We start from the raw sequence: 22,186 nt of genomic DNA on the forward strand, positions 1-22,186 counted from the left end.
CACACTCACTGTGTTGCTGTTTTAACAGAGTGTGGAGGAGAGCAGCCTGGCTTACCAGGCAGGTCTCCGCACTGGAGACCTCATCACCCACGTGAATGGAGAGTCTGTCCAGGGCCTGGTCCACACTGAGATGATAGAACTGCTGCTGAAGGTACTGCAACTCTTCAGACTGCTGTCCTTCAACACTGTTGAGTTAAAGTTGCATTATTTTGGTCCTTGATAAACAAAACATTCTTTGTTCCATATGAAATGTGCAGAGTGGCAGCAAGGTGGCGCTTCAGACCATAGCACTTGAGAATACGTCCATTAAAGTGGGTCCAGCTCGAAAGACCAAACACAAAGGCAAGATGGCTCGTCGCAGCAAGAAGAGCAGGAGGAGAGACAATTACGACAGGTGAGAATCAGAGGTTTGGTTTTCTGTTGGTCCCTTCAGCTCTGCAGCATTACTCATCGTTTGTTTACTTTGTGAAGTTGGCAACTGGTGGAAGGCCTCTGAATAACCAACCTGCAGAAGTCTGTGTCTCCCTCTAGTGTTAGACACTGTGAAGTGAAATTTACTAGCAATTTAGTGTACTGCGTGGTCTCATCATGGTCTCTCCCTTAACGTTTATGTAAGTGCAGCCTTATGGACTTTACTAGTAAGTGATGTTCTTCTTCCTCCAGGAGACGAAGCATCTTGAAGAAGCTGTCCAAGCAGAGCACAGTGATGCACAGCAGTCGCAGCTTCAACTCAGGTCTCCACCACTCTGTTTCCTCCAGCGAGAGTCTTCCAGGCTCCCCGACGCACAGCCTCTCACCCGGCCCCTCCACACCCTGCCGGAGTCCTGCACCCGATCATCAGGCCTTTGGTGAGCTCAGTTTGGGTTCAGAATTATTTGCGATGAAGTTGAAGGGTTATTAATCTCATAACATCCACAGACAGTGCCATTGTGAGCATCTTTTAGAGAACTGTCAGTGTATATATGGTAAAATGCTGAGGTTTCTGCAACATGTGATGTGCGCTCTTTGAAACCAGTCTTACCTCTGCTTCACAGACAATAACTCTCCTCAGAGCACATCTCCTTGCTCCAGCTCTCCTAGTTCACCCGCTGCACACATCCGGCCGAGTTCTCTCCACGGCCTGGGGTCCAAACTCAGCACGCAGCGCTACACCAAGGTGGGCCGCCGGAAGTCAACCAGCAACATCCCCCCCTCGCCCCTGGCCTGCAACTCCTCCTCATCCTCCACCCAGCCTCTTTCTCCACAGCGCTCTCCCTCTCCTTTGTCAGGGTTTGCCAAAAGCTTTCACGGCTACCACGGCAAAACCCTGTCCCCACCCACCATTGTCAGACACATTGTCCGGCCCCGCAGCGCAGAGCCGCCTCGGTCCCCTCTCCTGAAGAGGGTACAGTCAGCTGAGAAACTGTCTGGTGTGTATCATTCTGATAAGAAATTGTACACCCCCCGCAGGCACACGCTGGAAGTGCCGTTTTACGGTGAAGGGGACCTGCTGGGTGACTCAGAGGCAGAGGGGGCCTGTGGAGGCTCCTACATCGGGGCGGATCTCAGCAGGTTAGGGGGATACATCGGCAGCCAGAGGCTGAGAGACTCTGGGATTGAGCGATCGGAGCAGCTGGTTGTGATGCGAAAGCTCAACCTATCAGAGCGGCGGGACTCCTTCAAGAAACAGGAGGCGGTGCAGGAGGTGAGCTTTGATGAGCCGGAGGAGAAAACCAGCACCACGGTTACTGTAACCACCACATCTCCAGGAGCCCAAACACAACATAAGCAGCAGCAGGACAGGATGGCCTGGATACTCACTCGACCCCAATCCAGCGTGGAGATAGAGCTGGAAGTGCCGGTGGTGAGGAGGTTCACACTGGTGCCCCAGATCGCCGTGCAGGGCTCAACTGAGAGCGAGCAGGATGAGTGGGAGCCGTGTTCAGATGGAGAGGAAACCAACGAGACACCTGAGCTAGAGGTGGACATCACTTCATCTCAGCCACAACAGGCAGGATGTCCTCTTTCTGACAACAGCTGCAGTCAAGCAGCAGAAAAAACCTCTGCTGGTCCTGCTGACGGACCACAAACAGAGAAGACTGAGTACAGAGAGGAAGCACATCAAAAAGGGCCTCTGAGAAAGTGACCTCTCACCACTGCACTCATTTCAACAGCTCATATCCTTTCTGTCAAGTCTCTCAAAAGTTAAACTCATGTATAAACTCGTCTGGCTGACAGAAAGTGGGATAAAGTTTTACTTGAATTTTTTTAATTGTAAATATTTGCCTCAAGGCGTTGCAGACAGTCTTGTCTTATTTATTACATTTGTAAACTATGATTGAGTGAGTAACAGGGAAAGAGGGAAGTTCTCATTGAGTTGAATAGCCAAGGCTCAACATTTTTGTATCCATAAAATGTGGTGATGTCTTTTGACTGGGTTGTCTTTTGTATAAATGTCTATTTTTTAAATGAATTGTCGCTGTACAGAGTAGTTTGATAATGCTAGGCGTAACTGTTGTTGGACCAAAAGGTACGAGAAGTCTTTTTTTTTTTTTCAGTGTCGACTTAGATCTGAACAGTGCAGCTTCCGGTAGTGTAATACTGCTATTATATTGATCCTCATAAACCTAAGGATGATGTTTGGTTCACACTGTGAGCACCAGGGTTGATGTGTCATCTCCTGTTGTATCTAAAATGTACAACTACAATACACATACACACACGTTTTGCTGCTTTGCTTCGGCACCACATCCTTGAGGAAAACATCAAAGCCACCAAGCACTAATTAGAACGGGGGAAAACTGCGATGCTTTGCAGAGCTGGAAATCTTCCACTTTGCACTTATCAAACACAACTATAGTTCAGGAACCAGTCACATAGGTGGGGAAAAAAGCAGCGCTGAATTAGATGGCAGACATGGATACATTAGTTGTGTGGCTCGTGTTTCTCTGGCAACTTTGTCAGATTTGTAGAATCAAAGTTCTTCCATTGATTTGTCGACTGTGTTCCTTGCAGTGTGGTTCACAGTATTGTACAGTTACATGTGGATCTGGTCAGTGCAGGGTAATGTTGCACACTGACACTGTCACTGAAGTTTGACTTACAAGTACAATCTGTTATGAAGACACAAACAAAGAAGCTGAATCAAAAAGCGTATAATGTGCCATCGTATCAGCGCAGCGTCCTCTAAGCCATATCTTTGAAGACAGTCGAAATCATTTGTGTTGGTAATCTCAACTCAACATGAACATTTTTCTGATTGTGTATTTTTCTTCCACTGGTATCGCACTCTTGACAAAGTCCTGGATGTTACAGAACATGACACACTCTGCTTTGTGACTTCTCGATGTAGATTGTGTGATACTTTCGTAGAGGTATCTCAGTTTTTTCTCTGGTCACTTTTTGACATCAGCATGGCTCCACATCTCGCTGTAATAACTCTGCTCAAAGCATGCAATTTACAGGAAAAACACTGAGCAGTCAAATTGAAGATGATGATGTCTTGATGTCTGTGTCTTCTCAAGAGCCTGGAGGGAACTATCTTTTTGGTATTTATTTTCCTTACTTAGAATAACAAGACATTTTGTACCTGGAAAAGTGTTTGAGCCTCGTGTATTTTTTGGACGTACCTTTTCCTGAAACCGTAGCTTTTGTCTTCGTTTTTTCACGAGCATGTAACAGACACAATGCCTACGAGACCTGCTCCTACTTAATTTACCGTGTAGTGATGTTTACATCGAGGGGGAAAGTGCACTAATGTATTTTGACATGAATTTTTGTAAGTGAATGTTGACGGCACAGGGAAACCCTTACATTGAATTCAAACCCAGGGCTTCTTTGAACAAATGTTTCTATGTCTTTGTATTGTACAAATATTGATGTATATTTTGATAACAAGGATGTGTATAATTCCAAATGTGTCGAAGGTTATGATATGCACAATGACAATTTGAGGCACCGGGATTTTGGGAAGTCTAGCTCAAGGGAACAGGCTGTTGTATTTCAGATGTACTTCCTGAGTTTGAAGTTTTATTGTCTTATTTGTCAGTGGTTTTTTGTACCGACTTTCTCCTCAGTCTTCTGTTTCTAAAGCATCAGTATTGTTGATGTGTTTCTTGCCCGTATGTCCCTCTTCCTCCTTAAAATCTCATGATGACGACCTTTTTACAGAATGCTTTCGTTCTGTCCGCGAACAGCTCGGGGAGACTATGTCACTGAATGGCTCAGTTATTTTTTGCAGTCTGACGGAATTGTTTACAACGAACAAACGTGTTACGTACTGTACAAACATTTTATATCCTGTGGCTGTACATGATGAAACTACCCTCTTTGATACCATGAGAGAAATCTCATAGAAGTTACATATCTGTTTTTGTTTTGTTCTTTTGAAAACGTTCACAAAGAGTCATTTAGCACCAAGCTGAGAAGCATTTAGTGTTTTACATGCAGCTAAGTAACTGGGCTGAGGGACAAAAGCACAACGAGATGCCTGCTGGGGAAAAAAACTGATTTCTTGGCCACGTGTTTTTTGTTTTGTTTTGTTTTGTTTTGTTTTTTGACATGTGCATATTTGCATAAAAAATGTCAGAGGGAAAATAATGCTGCAGAGGGATGAAATTTACTCTAGCGGTACATTTATATAAACAAAATAATGGGATACAAGTCAGGCAAAATGGCTAATTTAAAGTAAAAGTCAACATGTACGCTAAACCAGTGGTTCCCAACTGGTGGGTCGTGGTCCAAAAGGGGGTCGAATGGGACCGCAAATGACTTGCCAATGTGTCAAGTCTAATGACTAAGAACAAATCTGCACCCTGTGGCTGAACCAGTCGGAAACCGCTGCTCTAAACTGTACCGTTAAAAGGCCTCATTGTTAAAGAATACAACATGACACAAAATAAACCAGTCTTTGAATTTGATTTGGGACGAACCTTTTTGCAGTGCATGTATTCCAGAGTTCTCCAAACAACTTGGTTTCTTATGTGAATGTAGACAATGCTTGATTGATCACCACTTTTGCACCTGCAACCACACCTGAGGATGATGTGTTAGCTGTAAGGTTAAAAACAAAATCAGCCAGTGGAGGTCAGCAAAGACGAGACTCTCAGCTGGTGCTAAACGTACTCTTACAGAACAGAGTGGCAGGTCAAACTGTTGTACATGTGCATGTGTTCTCCCGTGGACTCTTCTGTTCAGTGCATGCTGCATGAGACAAGCACACGTGTAATACTTGATCGCATGGTATACCGGCGGTGTCGCCCTGTACTGTGTTTTCTTGTGCAACAAATAAAATTTGTATTTCTCTTTGACTCATCCTTAGTTTGACTCACTGCTGTTTTGTGTACTGTACCACTCAGAGTTTTGAGTCACACACAGTGCTATTACATCACTCTGTGGGACAATAATCAGGTACTGTGCACGCTGTAAGAAGTGTGAACACGTGAGCCACCTAGTGTGTTTACTTTCTGTGCAATTATGTGACTGTAAAATAAATAAATATAGTAGGGTTGCTAATATATAATATATTTTACAGGGACCTTACAACACAGTAATGTTAAAATTTCAGTAATAGAAAACTTATGAATACTGCATTTTGCCAGTAGTAATATCCTTTTACTAGTTTGTTAAATACTGGCCACACTAACACATAATGACATTTGATTATAAATAGAATAAGAATTTTCAAAACTGGGATGTTCTTTAAAGCAGCAAAAGCAAAGTCAGCAAATATTCCTGGAAAATAAAACAGTTTTGAAGCTGCTGTATGAGAATCTATTGTGCACCAGGGTGTAATGCTGCAGTTCTCCTTTAGACCGCCAGATGTCAGTCACGTGCTGAGACGCGTTTGGTCACATTTCAGAAGAAGTCTCGTGCCCTTCACAACAGCAAAGATGGCGACTGCTACCAAAATCATTCAGAGGCTCCGAAATTTTTTATCGGGGGTAAGAAACACAACCACGGACAAACTTTATATCCAGGACAGGACGGATTGTTAAAGACACACTAATTTGTCACCGAGTTATTCCTCTTAAAATTTCATACAAGCGGAACGGGCGGAAGTTGCCAATTCCAGTTAGCTTCTAAGAGCTAGCCTGTCAAGCTAGGTGGATGATAACATTATGAAGGAAGCTAGTTTGTTTCGTTATGTTTTTCAGCAACTATCAGTAATAATGTTTCCTTTACAGCGCGACCTGCAAGCCAAGCTGCAGCTGAGATATGAGGAGATTGCAAAAAGGTGAGACTTCGTGCAGAAGTGTTTACGTTACCATGTGTATGAAACCAGCAAGGTTAACGTAGCCTCCCTGTGGTGCTGTTACACACTGAACTAAAGACAGTCTCTGGTAGCACATAAAACCCAGATAACAGTGACGTGTTGATAAAGGCTGTCAGAGCAGTAACATGCACACCTACTTCGACGTCCTAGTTTGATTCTGCATCACTTAAAGATTCAGTACAGTTAGACTGAGACTCAGGTGAACGATGGCAGCCGATCAGGGGGTTTTATTTGAAACAAGGGCACTGTACTGCCATTTGTCAGGCACTCTCAGATAAATGCTTAACTGTGCTATCAGCAGTTGGTTTGACACCTGGTTTGTATGTCATCCATGTAATAATAGTAGACAAGTTATGGCATTTATGTGCCTTGAAATTTTACCTTTCAGGCAGCACCTGGCATCAGACCATGTAAAGCTTAAACCATTGTGAAGTGTTTTTGCATTCAGCCCTTAAAATCATAACTCAAACTGACCATGCAGGATCCTACTCCATCATGTCACTACTACCTGAAATTACATCCACCCACTAATGTAACAAATGCAAGGGGCTGTGATAAATGTATAACATGACAGTCCCAACAAAGGGACAGAATCTATTTGGCCTGAGAGAAAGTATAATTGCTGCTTAAACTTTGCACAATAGTCCATCAATGCTTTTTCTATAGGACACAGCCACCACCCAAACTGGCGGTAGGCCCGAGCCATAAGTATGCCGACAACTACTACTACACCAGAGATGGACGCAGAGAGTCAGTACCAGCCACAGTCATCATGTCTTCTCAGAAGGCTCTTACCGCTGGCAGGTAAATCACTCGATCTTTGCATTTTTGTAGATTGTAAAATTCAGATTGTAATTAAATAATTACATTACTCTGATTATTATAACTGTCCTATTGAGCATACCTGGATTAAGGTAAAAAAAAAACAAAAAAACAGAACAGATTACCCTCCCACTTTTAAACAACTGTGACCTGACTTCCATTTATGCTATGATCATAGAGGTTTTATGGTGACAGAGTGAACCAAGTACTGAATGGTAAATGGACTGCACTTGTATAACACTGTTCTAGTCTTCTGACCTCTCAAAGCGCTTTAACCCATTCACACACACAGTCACACACTGGTGGTCAAGGCTACCATGCATGGTGCCACCTGCTGCTCAGCCAACATTCACATGCACTCACCCACACCCATACAGTATCTTGCTCAAGGATGCTTCGGCATGTGGACTGGAGGAGCTGTGGATTGAACCCCCAATGTTTTAATAAGCGGATGACCCACTCTACCTCTGAACCTCAGCCGCCCCCTACTAATAGGTGAAGGAAATGTATTTTATCTAATGCTGCAATATGCACCTGCAGCTCCTCACCTAGCTAACCAGTTACTTGTGTAAAATTCATCAGCTATTGGAAAACAAATGTAGATTTACACCAACTTCTGACTGCCAGTAACTTACTCACTTCCTTTTGTTACTTCTGGTAAAAGCCATGGTCAGTGACCTTTGATGGAACTTTACTGGGAAATCCAACAACAGCAGACTGATAACAGAACAATATTTTTCTGACCTTTTAATAAGCCAACATAATGAACAGTAATGTGAGTGAAATGGGAACCATGTAAACAGTCATAATCCGATTATGTAAATGGTGTTATGTTCACAGTTGGAGTTTAGTGTAACTGCAGTAATATGTGGAGCACACTTATTATAGACTTTTAAAAGGTATTCTAGACATGAAACACTAACCCAACTGTGGATATGTATCAGAAATTTCTGCACATTTTTGCAACACACACAGTAATCCAGCTGTTTGATGACACCTTTCAACCATGCCCCAATGCTTAGATGTGTTGATGTGACATCTTGTAACGTGAGCAGTAACCTCTTGCTGTGTGAAATTAAACACCTTGATTACATCTACCTCCTGAAAACTTAAACATTCTGTTTTATGGTGATTGTTTACATACTTGTGATATTTTCTTGACTCTTCTGATCTCTTTTAGCCAAGTTTCTGAAGTCCAAAAGCCTCCAGTGACCCCGGGCCCTGTATACAACGGGCCACCACTCTCCACAGACCAGCCGTACCTCTGAGCAGCAGCGTTAACCTCTTCAGCATCAACAACCTAATTTCTCCATCCAGACCTGCTGCAGAGGTCTGACCTCTGCACATGTTGGTTGTATCCTGTACAATAGAAAATGTGAATAAATGTGTTCTATTTAAGATTTGTGTGGTCATATTATGAACCTTAATGTGAAATGGATTTTGAATCATGAGTGTCAACTGTGTGAGTAGACTTCTGTGTGAGAGAGAGTTGTGAAACAGTGGGTGAAAGGTGAGCCCAACAGGAGGGGGGCTAAGTAGATGTGTGCCAGTGCAGCAGCAGGATCCTCTGTGGGGCTCAGACCCATAAAGTCGAGAACCTAAAGGTCTGACTCAACCTGCGCCTTCTCACCAAATGAGACAGTCCAGTCTCACAAAGTCCAAAACTTATGATGACTCACAATGTAGACACTAGTGGTAAACTCCTATTACATGAACTGAACATTCAGGATGTCTCATGCACCATTTTTCAGTTGTCATTATGAAACCTACCAAAGCATCCATTAGGGTGCATAAGGTACTTAACCATAGTCAGTATATGACTTACAATAGATATCAGTCAGCATGCCCCCAGTTTGGACAAATGGCAGGAGTGCCAAAATGGAAGCTAAGCAATGTACAGCTGTGGATAGTGGTCATCAGCTTATGTATTTTAGCCACCTAAAAAAATCTACAACAGTTTAGGTGTACGCTGTATTGAGAGTATTTCCTCCGCTTTACCTTTCTGTCAGACAGCCTGATCCAACGGGAAAGCAGTTAACAGCTTCAGTTCAGCTATGCTCTCATCAAAGTCACCAGACTCCATTGAGAAAAACAGTAATTTTAGCTCACTAAACACAGCTGCTGGTCTACCGCTGCCTCGATCTGTTAGTTTGTTTGTGTTATTGTGTGGCTTTGGTGAATCTGAGTGAACCCTTTTAAGATATTTTGGGGGGCTTTTTTGCCCTCATTTGATATGACAGATTTAGTGTGAAATGGGGGGAGAGAGAGTGGGGATGACATGCAGCAAGGGGCTGTGGATTGGAACTGAAACCACGGCCTCTGTGGCAAGGACACAGCTTTTGTACATTGGGTGCTTGCGCTACCAGGTGAGCTAGATGGTGCCCCTGAATTAACTCTTTTAAACGGCAATGTCACACAATAACACAAAATAAAAAATAACTGGTGGAGGCAGTAGCAGACCAGCAGCTCCTGTGTTCAGCATCATTAAATCACTGTTTTTCTTAGTGGAGTCTGGCTTTAATCATAGCAATATAACGTCTTCTGTTCCCAGTCAGAAATTGCTGTCTGACAGAACAGTAAAGCAGTGAAAATGTTGCAAACACTGAAACTGATAATGTTTTAGCTGGGAGTTTTCATGGGTGTCTAAAATACACTTTATTGCTCAGCTTCTGTGTCAGTAGTCCTGCCTGCTTCCTCAACATGGGTGTTTGCCAAGTAACATCCACTGTAGGCAATACACCGACCATGGATTAGTACCTCACACAATACCACTTCAAAAAATCCGAACTATCCCTTCAAAGGACATGCTTGTTGTGTTGGTTGCAGCTCTGCTTCTGTCAGTCTGAGCCTTGATTATGTCCCAGGTAACCAGGCACACCCACAGAAATGGTCCAGTGCTCGCCTCTGTTGCAGTTGCTTACAAAAAACAAAGAAAAAGACTCATATTATTTCCAGGAGAGGGGGCTTTTATGTTATGAAACAGGCTACATTTTACTAAATTTACAAGAAAACTGTTGATTTTTTTTTTTTTATTTTAGTTTAGTTTTTTGTTTTAACAAGTAATGGTAATGGTAATATCTTGGTCCAAAATAAATGTCATATATTAATGCTTATATTTAAGACGAGCCTCCCTCCCCAGTGGCTGGGCCCCAAAAAGCTTCCCCTTTTAACCCCCATATGGGTGGCCCTGCATGTAATCAAAGAGACAAAAAGGGTACTTGGACAAAACTTTGTATTTTGAGAAGCAAAAAAAGAGAAGATTTTTAAAATGTAAATATTTGTCAGTAAGATTTTAGAAGCTGGGTTTACAATTATACTTTTAGTTTTATACTCTGCTAAAATGCAGTGGCACTTTCTCTTACCACCTGCCCAAATTATTCAAGTAACTTTAGCTAATTTATTTTATCAGCAGGGTGTGGGCATGCACAGACTGTGACATCACTTTTCTTCTTGCTTTCAGACGCCTTTCACAAGTATTTAAATCTTTGACCAAAGGGGTGTGAGTTCTTTCAAAGACATCGGAGAAAAGGCAATGAGCAAATTGGCAAGAAATGAAAAGAATATTTTTTAAAGGGGAAAATATTATTATTTTTATATGTAAAGAATATTGCAGGTTTTTTGTTTTTTTTTTGCAAATTTTTGGGGTCACTTATTTCATTGCTCATGGCCAGTTTGCTCAGGTTTCAAAGGGTTAAAAGTGGGAAGACCTGTTCAGAGTAGCCTATGGGAGCAGTGACGTAAACAAACTGTAGTTACATCAACCTGAGAAGAGGTCCAATCAGCAAACAACATCAGAAACACCTGTGCAGGTGTGCACGCTTCAAACACACCGGTAAGCTATTGGATGACAGAGCACTTCACTCTAAAAGGTCAGTATTTTTTAAGGACAAATTAGTTTTATATTCATGAATTTATATAATGTAATGGGTAATATTTAGTACCAGACAGCTGCTAGAAAAAGATTTTTAAAGCGAGAATATTTTGATTTGTGTTTTATGGCCATTCTGACATATTGAGCAGTGTTTTGGTTTTTATTTTTGAGCAATAAAAACGTACAAGAAGTTTAGGAAATGCTTTATTTAAATGACAAACATATGATATCACACTAAAGAATACTAGTCAAGCCATTTTGAACAGCTGCGAAATATTGTACGTCAAATAAATAAATAACTGAATAAAATAAAGGACAAATGAACAGCAGAGGAGATATTTGATTATTAATTTAGACTGTATCGTGACAGTAATATAATTTCGTATGCACCATTAACGTCACACATCTTTCACAGACTGAACCGACTCTTGCGTCATATTTCCGCGTCGCGGGCAGCGATGCAGCCGTGGAGGACATCGAGCATGGGACACCTTGGAAGTTTATTTCTTCTGCTCGCGCCGCTGACCTGGTGTCATATTTGGGGTGAGATGTTGGAAATATGTATGCATGTGTGTGACAGTAGAGAGCTGCTGGTGTGAGGCGTTTAATGTCTGAATGTGAGGACGCACCGAGACACATCTGTGACAGCTCACAGTCCAGCGACCTGCTGTCAGTTTGAATGAAGTCTGTTTACTATGCAAACTACAATCAGCTCGGTGTTTGACCTGGAGTGTTTTAGTGTTGCTGAACAAATATAAGGTAACCGGAAACCAGTTTAAAGCCTATTTCAGATACATTAGGATCAATGCACGTGCGGAATTTGTCAGTAAAGCAGGACAGGTTAAGAAAATGGAGGCATGCCGGGTGCTTATGACCCCTAGTTTACACTACCAGATCGTTACGTGTTTACAAATGTTTAAATTAAAAACATATTTGTGGAAATGGGTTTATTATATAAATATAATACATATCTAGATTATATATGCAATAATGTTGGTGCAGCTTCATCAGCCCAGTGAGACAGACACTTAGATGTGATGGGAATGACAGATTTTATGCAGCTTTGGTGGATTTAATTTAAGTTAAGAGCTCCAAAGTGCAGAGAAAATGTTTATTCCGTCCATAAATGAATTAAAAATAGTCTCACTTTTATAGGCTTTATGTCACTACATGACACATTACCATGTTTTATTATATGAAAACTCTCCGGTGAATACAAAAAAAATCTTTCTGTTTGGCATATTCTATTTTTATGACAACAAAATATACATATATGTTCAGCAAATATATCCAATGGAGTACTTAGCTTATAAATGAAGGGAAATCTGAAACTCATATGTGGAAAGGTTAATTAATAGAGACAGTCATCAAGGGTAGCACTTTTTTTTGTAACTCTTTTTGTATTTATCAATTTATTTTTATGTATTTTTTTTTAAACTCTCTTTGTATTTAAGTATTTATTTTTATGTATTTTTTTTAACTTTATTTTCCTTAATTTTTTTTATTTTATTTTATTTTTTTGCAGGTGTTTGTGAGTATGTGTGTGACTGAGTGCACAAGTTTGAAGTGTACATGCACACATACAGTATAATTATGTATGTGTATACTGTATGCTACTCTTTGTATTGTATTTTGTATTTTTTATATCTATTTGATTGGTAAATTGGTTGTTTGATTCATTGTTTTTTTTCTTTCTTTTTTAAATTCTTATCCTTGTTAATGTACACAAAGTTTAAAACACTGAAAGATAAAAAAAAACACATTTACAAAAACATAAAATATTGCAGGCAGAACCTTGAATATGAAATAGAATCAAAGATATTTTTCTCAGACCCCAGAATTATGATAACATACCTTAAAATTTAAACCTGTACCATGTTGTTATTTATCATTGTATATCTATATCATCAGTACATGAGCTAACAGTAAACTGTCTGATGTGTTTCAGGTGCTGCAGCTCACTCTCTGCCCGCCTGCCGCGAGCAGCTGGAGTTCAGGTGCAGCGATGGCTCGTGCATCCCGACACTGAGTGTGTGTAATGGACACAGAGACTGTGAGGACGGATCAGATGAACACCGCTGTGGTGAGCACGATGTCGACAACACGATCCCATCTCAAACTGCACGCACATGCACACAAGTATATTTTCACACGCTCTTTTTCTGGCAGCATGAACCAATCCAAAATAAAACTGATATGTCTCTGATAGTTTAGATAGTAATCTAGGAATCTGAGACAAGGAAAGGAAAGGTCGTTTATAAAGCCAGTTCAACAACGATTCAAGAGGTTTCGTAAGACCTGAAAAGGCATTCAGATCATGGGTATGTTAGATCACAATGGGCCCCCCTACCTCCCCTAGGGCAGGTGCAACATTTTCCTCCAGGTAACTGAAGGGCCTAAATTGCATAAGCACATGTGAAGTCCTGAAGCTAAACTGAAATTTATCATGATGGTTTCTTTCTTCAGAGTGAATGTTTAGGCTACTCCTTCAGTTTTCTCAGTGCAAACAACCAACTGGTCCATTACCTAAAGGGATTTTCTAAGTAGCTCTGCAGCACTTAACTTTTTAGTTGTAAGAGAGGGAGAGAGGAATGGGTGGATAGATGGATGGGTTGATTGTTTTTCACAATAATAAAGTGCTTAACCTACATTTTATACACTCAGTGCTGAGTCTACACTGTCTGCAGATCAGAGGCCATTATCAGGAAGTTCACCAGTTTTGCTCTCAGTGGCATCATCATCACAAATGGTGTCCGAGTCTACAAGGCTCGGACAGTCACTTGTGTTGGACAGTGTGTGTCCTATCCAACTTACAGTGTTGTGTAATGCAGTTTGACCTGATTCTAACCGACCTTCATCTCATTTTCTTTCACTCTGTGGGAAAATACCGATGCAGATTTTTATTTTATAATCTGGTTAAAGTCATGAGAGACGTTGATATTGAATTCTGGAGGGATTTGTTGCTCTGCATAACGTTTGCTCAGCTGGAGAAAGTGCTGTAAAAGGATTTAATGTGATTGCAGTCATTTAACAAAAACACTGTTGATGTGAGGAATGTTAGCGGGTATGAATATTGGCAGTGTTCCTTAGAGGTCACAGACGTGGACTTAGACCTGAAAGTTGCTGGTTTGAATGCTGGCCATGAAAATGAAGAAAGTCAACAAGGTTTACTTTGTTTGGCTCAGACGTGCAGCACAGTTCTTCAAAAGAAAACGGATCAGTGCATTAGGAAGTGATCTGTTGTCAGTCGTAGAGCAGCCCAACACATACCAATGCAGTTTCAGTCAGTTTAGAATTAAAGTTAAAGTTAAACTTGAAGTTATAAAGTCCTGTAAGTCTGGGTGTCTCAGGCAAATTTGGCAATGTTGCTTCATGACAATATTGAATTTCTATATTATCTTAACCTTAAGGTTAAGACTGGGTCTTTGTAAAGATAGACTCACAGAACATCTTAGACCTTAAAAGAGCTCCTAAGGTGAAAAACTGTTAGGAGCAGGGAGGAGGACTTTTAACAGGCTTAAGGGTTTCCTAAGCAGAGGTGAAGATTGCAGAGAAATAACGCTGGATGACAGTTAGTAAATTAATTGCTACAGATTAGATTATGCAGGGATAATACATGTGATTGATGTCATTAGGGTACACACACACTTCCCATCTAACACTATAACACCAGAAATAAAATGATCACAACACCAAGATATTTGGAAAACTGGAAAAATGCAACAGTGCAGCAGTGATGACTTGAGTCTGAGCCTTCCATCAGCAGTTATCACACTAACAGTGACAACACTTTCACAGTCAGCAGTTCATTTCATTTCCACTGGGTGTCCACACTTTGCAGGCTCACAAAAGGGTGTGTCTGTGACAACCAATCACATCTAAGAGTGTGTCATAACTAGCAACAGGGTCAACCACACCTCCTCAGTAAGATAAATGTTTCTGTCCTTTCCTTGCTCAGAGTCGTTCTGAGAACTATGCTAAATCACTCCTGAGCTAAGACTCCTTACTGAAGAAATTTAGGCTGAGCTAGGAGCTCTCTGAGAGATTCTCAGTTTGTGAATACGGCCCGGGAAGCCTGTATTATGAGGCAGGATTTGGGGTTAATGAGGTGACTTCAGGGCTAACCTGGGTTTTCAGTACTACAAACTACTCCTGACCTGTCAGATAACTGGAGAAAAAAAAATCCGACTTGGATAAAATGGAGATTTTAGTTGCATTTTAACTGTTTCCCAGAGTGATATATGATAATACTTACAGGTATTTTAAGCCTCTGCCTTCATTCATGGTTCTGATGCTGTTGCTCGTCATTAAGAACCCTGCCTCTTTCACATAACCAGGGCTGGATGGGAAAATCTTAGCAAGCTGCTGACCAGCTTTGTGATTCAGTTATCCAGACGTCCAATGTTGGAGTTAATGAAGCCAGATAACGAAAAGATATTCTGGCTCCTTAGTACAGGCCTCTGGATGGATGTGATGAGTAGCAGGGTTGCTTAATATGAGCTAATATGATGGATCCATTGGACAACTGAACTGATGAAAGCTGAAGTGTTTGGGGCTACATTATCTGCTCAGATTCAGCCAAATGCTTCAAAACTCATTGGACGATGCTTCACAGTGCAGTTGGACAATGACCTGAAGCATACTGCAAAAGCAACCAAAGACATTTTTAAGGCAAAGAAGTGGAATGTTCTGCAATGGCCAAGTCATATCATCTGATGTGAATCCAATTGAGCATGCGTTTCTCTTGCTGAAGCCAAAACTGAGGGCAAAACACCCAAAACACAAGCAGGAAGTGCAGACGGCTGCAGTAAAGGGCTGGCAGAGTATCACCAAGGAAGAAACCCAGCATCTGGTGATGTCTATGTGTCCAACACTTCAGGTAGTCATTGACTGTAAAGGATTTGCAACCAAGTATTAAAACTGACTGTTTAATTGATGATTATGTTAGTTTGTCCAAATACTTATGAGCCCTTAAGGTCGGTGGACTGTGTGAAGAAATGGTTGTAATTCCTACACGGTTCATACTACATTTTTGAAAAAAGCCTTAAATGAAAGCTGAGCGTCTGCACTTTAAGCAGGTATTCATTGTTTCATTTAAAACCCATTGTGGTGGTGTACAGAGCCAAAATGATGACAACTGTATCATTGTCCAAATAATTATGGACCTGACTGTATATAATTTATTAGCCTGCCTGAATCGTTTCTCTTCCAATTCTTTTTATGATTCCTTCAAGTGAGTTTACTCTGACGTCACATGACATTTGTTGCTCTCTTGAGTCGTATTGAAACTGCGTGCAGAGCTTTATTATCAACAGAAATCAGATACTAAGATGTGGGAAACCTAATGTGGCTGGTCATGTTAGTGGTCTTAAAAAAAAAAGCTGATATTTCACCAACTTCAGATATTTGTAGTGAAAGCTTTGAGACTCTGTACAGACTTAGTTACTGATATAAAGTGTGGCTCTTCACAGGTCACCTGTGGTGCAAGAAAGATGAATTTGCCTGCCACAGCAGACGGTGCATATCTCTACATTTACGTTGCAATGGCGTAGACGACTGTGGTGACGAGAGTGACGAGGCTTCCTGCCTGAACTGCACCACCGCCGGCTCCTTCTCCTGCGGCCCATCAGACTCCTGCCTGCCCAGAAACAAGCTGTGTGACGGGAGAGCTGACTGCAAAGACGGACGGGACGAGTCTCAGGAGTTGTGCGGTTTGTCTCAGCCACACCCGCAGACTTCTCCCACATGTGCAGCATCTGAGTTTCAGTGCGGAGACGGGCAGTGCATCCGCCATACCTGGAGGTGTGACCACTCCCCAGATTGCTCTGATGGCAGCGATGAGGACAACTGTGGTGAGTAATAAGGCTTCATATCCTGAAATCACAACCCAAAAGGAAATCAGTGCTGGAACACGTGTATTCACTCTCTAGCTGAAAACACACTAGCGCTGCTGCGGTGTGGCGCCGTGGCCCCCTAGCACACACACTACACAAAGTTATTACTTCTTGTACCGAAAGATCTGTACCTCTTCCACCTCTGTGTTAGCTTAAAATCATGTGTGCAGAGCTCCTTATTAAACTTGAAGCTCCAGAGCTGTGACTCACCAGGCAGTGTCTTTTTGGCCATTGTCGTTTATAATGACGGGATTGTAGGTCGTTTAGCTTGGAAGATTTCACGACTTCAACTACGAGTCGCTCATCATCCAGTCTTTGTCACACGCAAGACGGCAACAGAAACAGAGCTCTCTTTATGCATCCATTGAGAGGAGAGGAGTTGAGCTGCCACAGGAGCAGAGAAGAGCTGCTACGGGAGCTGGTATGTACAAGCAGAGAATGAGTGGGGGGGAAAATGCATTTCTTTCTGCGGCGGTAAGGCTGGAAATAGGACAGTGGCATGAAGTGCCACAGGGCAACGCGTCCAGGAGCGCTAACGTGCGTGTAGCCGCTGCCGGTGTGGGGTTGTACATTGAAAATAATAGGGCCGCATTTTTTGACACGCTGCGTTCGCTGCCGGTGTGTTTTGGCCTTCTGTCTGAGACACTCTGTTTAAGAACTTCTCTTTGAGACTAGTGTTTCAGGTCTTCTGCATCTGCGCTCTCGGGTGTGTGGTTTGGTTTTGATCAAGTTCACTTTTGAGAAAACGTGCTCACACAAGGCGTTTGAATGTGGGAAAACAAGCACATCAAGCACAAATGATGCTAAGTGCTTAATAACACTTGTTTCCCGCCCATGTCTTCCATTGTTAAGGCATTATGCCAGAAGTCATCCACATCCATCTCTTTGGAGCTGTCAGGCAGGTTTGTTAAGGCCATCTTTCGCTACTCGTTATCTATTTCCTGAACGGTGTCCCTGTTGGCTATGTCCAGAATGCGAGGCACAGGTTGCATCAGAGGGAACAGAGATGGATATAGTGATTGTGATTGTGCGTCAGTTGTGATGGCAGGAGAGAGACAGACAACAGCAGGTTGCAGCTTGTGCCTACCGAGGAGCTGCATCACACCTACACCCAGGTACATTGCGGTGGTATGATTTTTGCCTCGTCTCTCAGCTCAATCTGGGCGATGTCTTAATGGAGAACATCGCCTCTGTCCATAAAAGATAAAAGGATGTCCTTGTAAGTTTAACATATTGTTATTACTGTTGTTATTTTAACTCTCTCACTTTGAAAATGCTCACTAATGTCTGTGAACTTAGGCAGAACCCAGTCCAAGAAAAGATACAGACGCAGAGATTCATTATTCAGAGATTTGTATATGTTTTCTGCTGCATTCAATCTGGCATCCAGCCACTGGTCAGTAAAAAAATAAAAAAGCTGCAAAGCATCCCACTGCGTGCACATCTGCTTGACAACATCAATCATTTCAGATCTGTCAGGTGTTCTAATAATTTTGGCCACCACTGTAGTACTTGATGTTTCACTAAGCAGCCAGCAGAGGGCAGTATAGCACTGCTCCATATCACACACTGACTGTACAGAAAGGCAGCCAGCATCTTGTGACACACATCCTCAGGCTTCTGTCTGTTTACATGTGTGTAACAGCATTAACTAATCTGTGTCGTCTGTCAGTGGCCACCAGGAAATCCCTCAAAAACAATACTTAAATCTTCATGAAGTTTTCATTGATGGAAGTGTCATATAATTTCTGTCGGTGGGTAAAATGTAACTAAACACAGTTTGACCTTAAAATTGAGTTCAAACAGCCGAAAGTTTCAACTGGTCAAGGAGTTTCTTATTCCATCAATAAATAATTCAAAGATGGCAACTTGTTTGATCAGTTTCTGAGTCTGAGTTAGGATTGTCACAGAAAGAAAACATCTTTTCAGTCATTTCACAAGCAAAAATAATGAAAATAATAAATAAAATAAAATGAAATTCTTTGGTTGCAGCTTTTTTAAGGTGATGATTTGCTGTTTTTCTCTGTTTTACATCTTTGGACTGTTGATCCGACAGAACAAGACATTTAAAGACGTCACCTCGGACTCTGAGAAAGTCATGAATCAATAAAGTAAAATTATATAATCATTATTAATCAGTGATCAAAATCATAATCAGTTGCAGCATTAAGTGTGTAAATGTAATGCAGCTTTGTTTCACTGTAACAAGTAACTGTACAACATCTGGAATCAATCTGTAGCTCAGTGATTTGGCGCTGTGGTGCAGTTCAGAGTACTGTCCCTTTAATCGAACCAGCTGGTTCTGATTATCATAATTTATTACTCATTCCTGACGACAAAGCAAAATCTGGCAGTGTGTAAAAAGTGTCCACCCTTAAATCATTTAATAAACAATCAGCTTTCATCAAACTATGGATTTGCTTTTGGTTAATCATGAAAGGTTTTAGACAAATGTTTTTGATTGATCCAAATGATAGAAAGTGTATCGGGATATTATTTGTATATTTTATGAACACATTTATCTTTCTTTGTGATACTTTTTTTTTTATAAATGCAAACAGCATTACTTTTACCCTCATGATGCCTCAATTTTATGTTTTAATCTAAGCTCTGCTGTTGTGTAGGTTGTGTCTGTGGCTCCTTCCACTGGCCCAAAACATGACACACAACAGTGGAATTTATCAGCAACTGCTGGATAGATTGGCACAAAACTTACATATTCACAATCCCGCCAGGATGACTTGTATTTATTTGCATTTTTTTTTTCAGGTCAAATTGTTAATTCATCCAATACACTGGCCAATGACCAAAATAATAAAAGAACTTCTTTCATATTTGTCCTTAAATGCAGGCCTATGAATCCCCCATTACGCCATAGTGCAGCAAATGTTTGGCAGAAACTCATTGTTAATAATTCGAAGAGGAGGTCCATCCCCGAGGACTGCACAGTTGACAATTGTGAAACAAAAAATTTATCAGTTAAAAATGTAAAATGTAAAATTTGGTACATCAGCCCTTAAGGTCTTAATCATCTTATTCGAATCAACCCTGTTTGCCTCCTGCGAGAAACAAATCCTACAACATCATAACATCTGAAACTCAGGACTAAATGGACAGACCGCGTATTCTCTGCATCATATAGTTCTAAAAAAAGTGTTGCTATACCAAGATAAATAAAAAAAGTTAAAGATAAAAAAAAAAAGTTCCATACCAAAATAAAAATATGGTTGCAGACTCAGATAGTCGCTTTGTTGTCATCAATAAACTCATCATGAAGGTGATGATAACTGTAGCCAGCATTTGCGACGACAATTTGGGTTTGTTTCACACTGTATTCCAGTGCTCAGTTTCTTATGCAGTATATTGTGTATTAGGATGGAGGTCTTGGCAATGATTGATGATCAATGAGCCAGTCAGAAAGAGAAATCTTTTACTTCTCATCCTCCTACAAAAGTTACTCTAGCCTAGATTACTTTATAGTCAGTAATTCTGTTATATGCTAAATAGGGCTGGGCAGTGTATCGATATAATAACAATACTATCTTAGATTTTGGATATCTTAACATCTTGAGTGTTGTCTTTTCCTGGTTTGAAAGGCTGCATTTTATATATATATATATATATATATATAATATAATATAATATATATATATATATATATATATATATATCTATATATATAGATATATATATATATATATATATATATATAATCTATCTCCCTCTCATATCCCTAATCCAAATCAACACTGAAATTCATCCAGTTGTTATTGCAGACCATGGTCGGCTTCACGAGCATAAAACAGACCCCACCCCTCCAAGTAGGTGGTTTGTTAACACATCACTCCTAACAAAGATTTAATCGGTCTTCCAGAGAACAGACATCCTTCACTGAACTGAACACAGAGGGAGGAGAAAGAAATGCAACAAGATCTTGAACTCAGACATAAAACATATGAATTCCAGTTGTTTCGACTCTCTGAACTACTGTAGCCTAAACTGCAATATAAAAAAAACAAACAGCGAAGAAGCAAAAGAAGAACCGCATTTTGGTTGCAGGTTGTGAGAGGGGCCACAGGTATCTGTAACAGGCCAGCAACCATAAGAAGATTAACTATACACCGATCAGCCAAAACATTAAAACCACTGACAAACATTGATCATCTTGTTATAATGCAATGTTCTTTCTTTCTTTTTTTTTTTAAACTTATTCTTTACTAACTTTTTCACATCCCCTTTTACATCAGGAAGGGTTATTTCATCAAAGTATATTAACATTTTACAAATAACCATATTGTTTATGACCCTTCAGCTTTATCATTTATGTGTATATACTAGGGGTGTAACGATACATTGATCCACATCGATTCATTGATTAACGATCCGATTATATCAATGCAAACATCGATCCATATCATCATCTTAAAGATACACATTTATTTTGAAATTCACATAGCACGTCTGCGTCACCATTTCTGGGCGAGCGCGCCTCCGCTCAAACAACAAACAGAGCTCAGAAATAAAATGGTCAAATCATATTCTAGTTGTTTTTGTGAGTTGATGTAAATGATTGTGTTAGATGGGCATATGATATCGCGTCATATCGATCGCAGGCTCCTGAATCGAATCGACTCGAATCAAAATCGTATCGTGACAGACTTTGTGATATCGGCAAACATTGTATCGTCATCCAAACAAATCGATAGAATATCGTATCGTGATGAAGCTGGTGATTTACACCCCTAGTATATACAAAGGTAAATCAGAACAACTTAAAATATTAGATACTAAAAAGAAAAACAAAACCAAATACAAAACTGAATAAACAAAACCAACAAAAATCAAAAGTGACCAAAACACAAATAGTACCAATGTATCAGTAAAAGTAATTAAAATAAATAAATAAATAAATAAAACTCATCATGGGTTATACATGGGTTCACCTTGTATTGTCATATATGACATATATAATACATATCTTTATCCAACAACATAGATGGAAAAAGGGATCAACCGAACATTTCATAATGAAGATAACTGTCAGTTGCAGACCAACATTTCAAAAATCTTTGTGGCCAATAACAAAAATAACACTAATAATAATTGTGAAATACCACACACAGTATTGTCATCCAAAACAGTCCTCATACCATGGAAAACTCTTCCCATTGCAACCAGTTAATTAATTGTCTTTCAATTATCAATCCCATTTTCCCCTCACTACCTTAATTAATTAACTACCTCTGTAATCTCAACATGTAAGTGATTTTTTTTTTTTCCATTGTGTAAATATTTCTTAGAATTGTTAACCATTCAGCATGGGTAGGGGGATCCTGTTTACGCCAC

At 40.6% G+C, this 22,186-nt stretch overlaps 3 protein-coding genes across 9 annotated transcripts in view; all 3 read left to right on the top strand.

The window, feature by feature from the left end:
• Nucleotides 1-5,288, top strand: part of mast3b (microtubule associated serine/threonine kinase 3b) — a 42,550-nt gene extending 37,262 nt beyond the window's left edge. For all 7 annotated transcript variants that reach the window (XM_049587658.1, XM_049587660.1, XM_049587657.1 and 4 more), the window contains 4 exons: nucleotides 29-151; nucleotides 258-394; nucleotides 664-848; nucleotides 1,035-5,288. In XM_049587658.1, the coding sequence (XP_049443615.1) occupies nucleotides 29-151; nucleotides 258-394; nucleotides 664-848; nucleotides 1,035-2,125 (1,536 nt within the window). In that variant the 3' untranslated portion in view covers nucleotides 2,126-5,288. The remainder of the gene's footprint in view (nucleotides 1-28; nucleotides 152-257; nucleotides 395-663; nucleotides 849-1,034) is intronic.
• Nucleotides 5,289-5,828: 540 nt separating this feature from the next.
• On the top strand, nucleotides 5,829-8,473 carry ndufa7 (NADH:ubiquinone oxidoreductase subunit A7). The gene is made up of 4 exons (XM_049587722.1): nucleotides 5,829-5,921; nucleotides 6,165-6,214; nucleotides 6,920-7,057; nucleotides 8,256-8,473. Exons 1-4 carry the CDS (start codon nucleotides 5,871-5,873, stop codon nucleotides 8,341-8,343), a joined length of 327 nt encoding a protein of 108 aa, XP_049443679.1. The 5' UTR covers nucleotides 5,829-5,870; the 3' UTR covers nucleotides 8,344-8,473.
• A 2,365-nt stretch (nucleotides 8,474-10,838) lies between these two features.
• Nucleotides 10,839-22,186, top strand: part of LOC125896233 (low-density lipoprotein receptor-like) — a 37,910-nt gene continuing 26,562 nt past the window's right edge. Inside the window, exons 1-4 of the mRNA XM_049588638.1 lie at nucleotides 10,839-10,944; nucleotides 11,362-11,489; nucleotides 12,895-13,029; nucleotides 16,418-16,798. Of these exons, the coding sequence (XP_049444595.1) occupies nucleotides 11,405-11,489; nucleotides 12,895-13,029; nucleotides 16,418-16,798 (601 nt within the window). The 5' untranslated portion in view covers nucleotides 10,839-10,944; nucleotides 11,362-11,404. The remainder of the gene's footprint in view (nucleotides 10,945-11,361; nucleotides 11,490-12,894; nucleotides 13,030-16,417; nucleotides 16,799-22,186) is intronic.

Source organism: Epinephelus fuscoguttatus, linkage group LG10 (genome assembly GCF_011397635.1).
Source record: "Epinephelus fuscoguttatus linkage group LG10, E.fuscoguttatus.final_Chr_v1".
In the NCBI taxonomy this organism is placed as follows: domain Eukaryota; kingdom Metazoa; phylum Chordata; class Actinopteri; order Perciformes; family Serranidae; genus Epinephelus; species Epinephelus fuscoguttatus.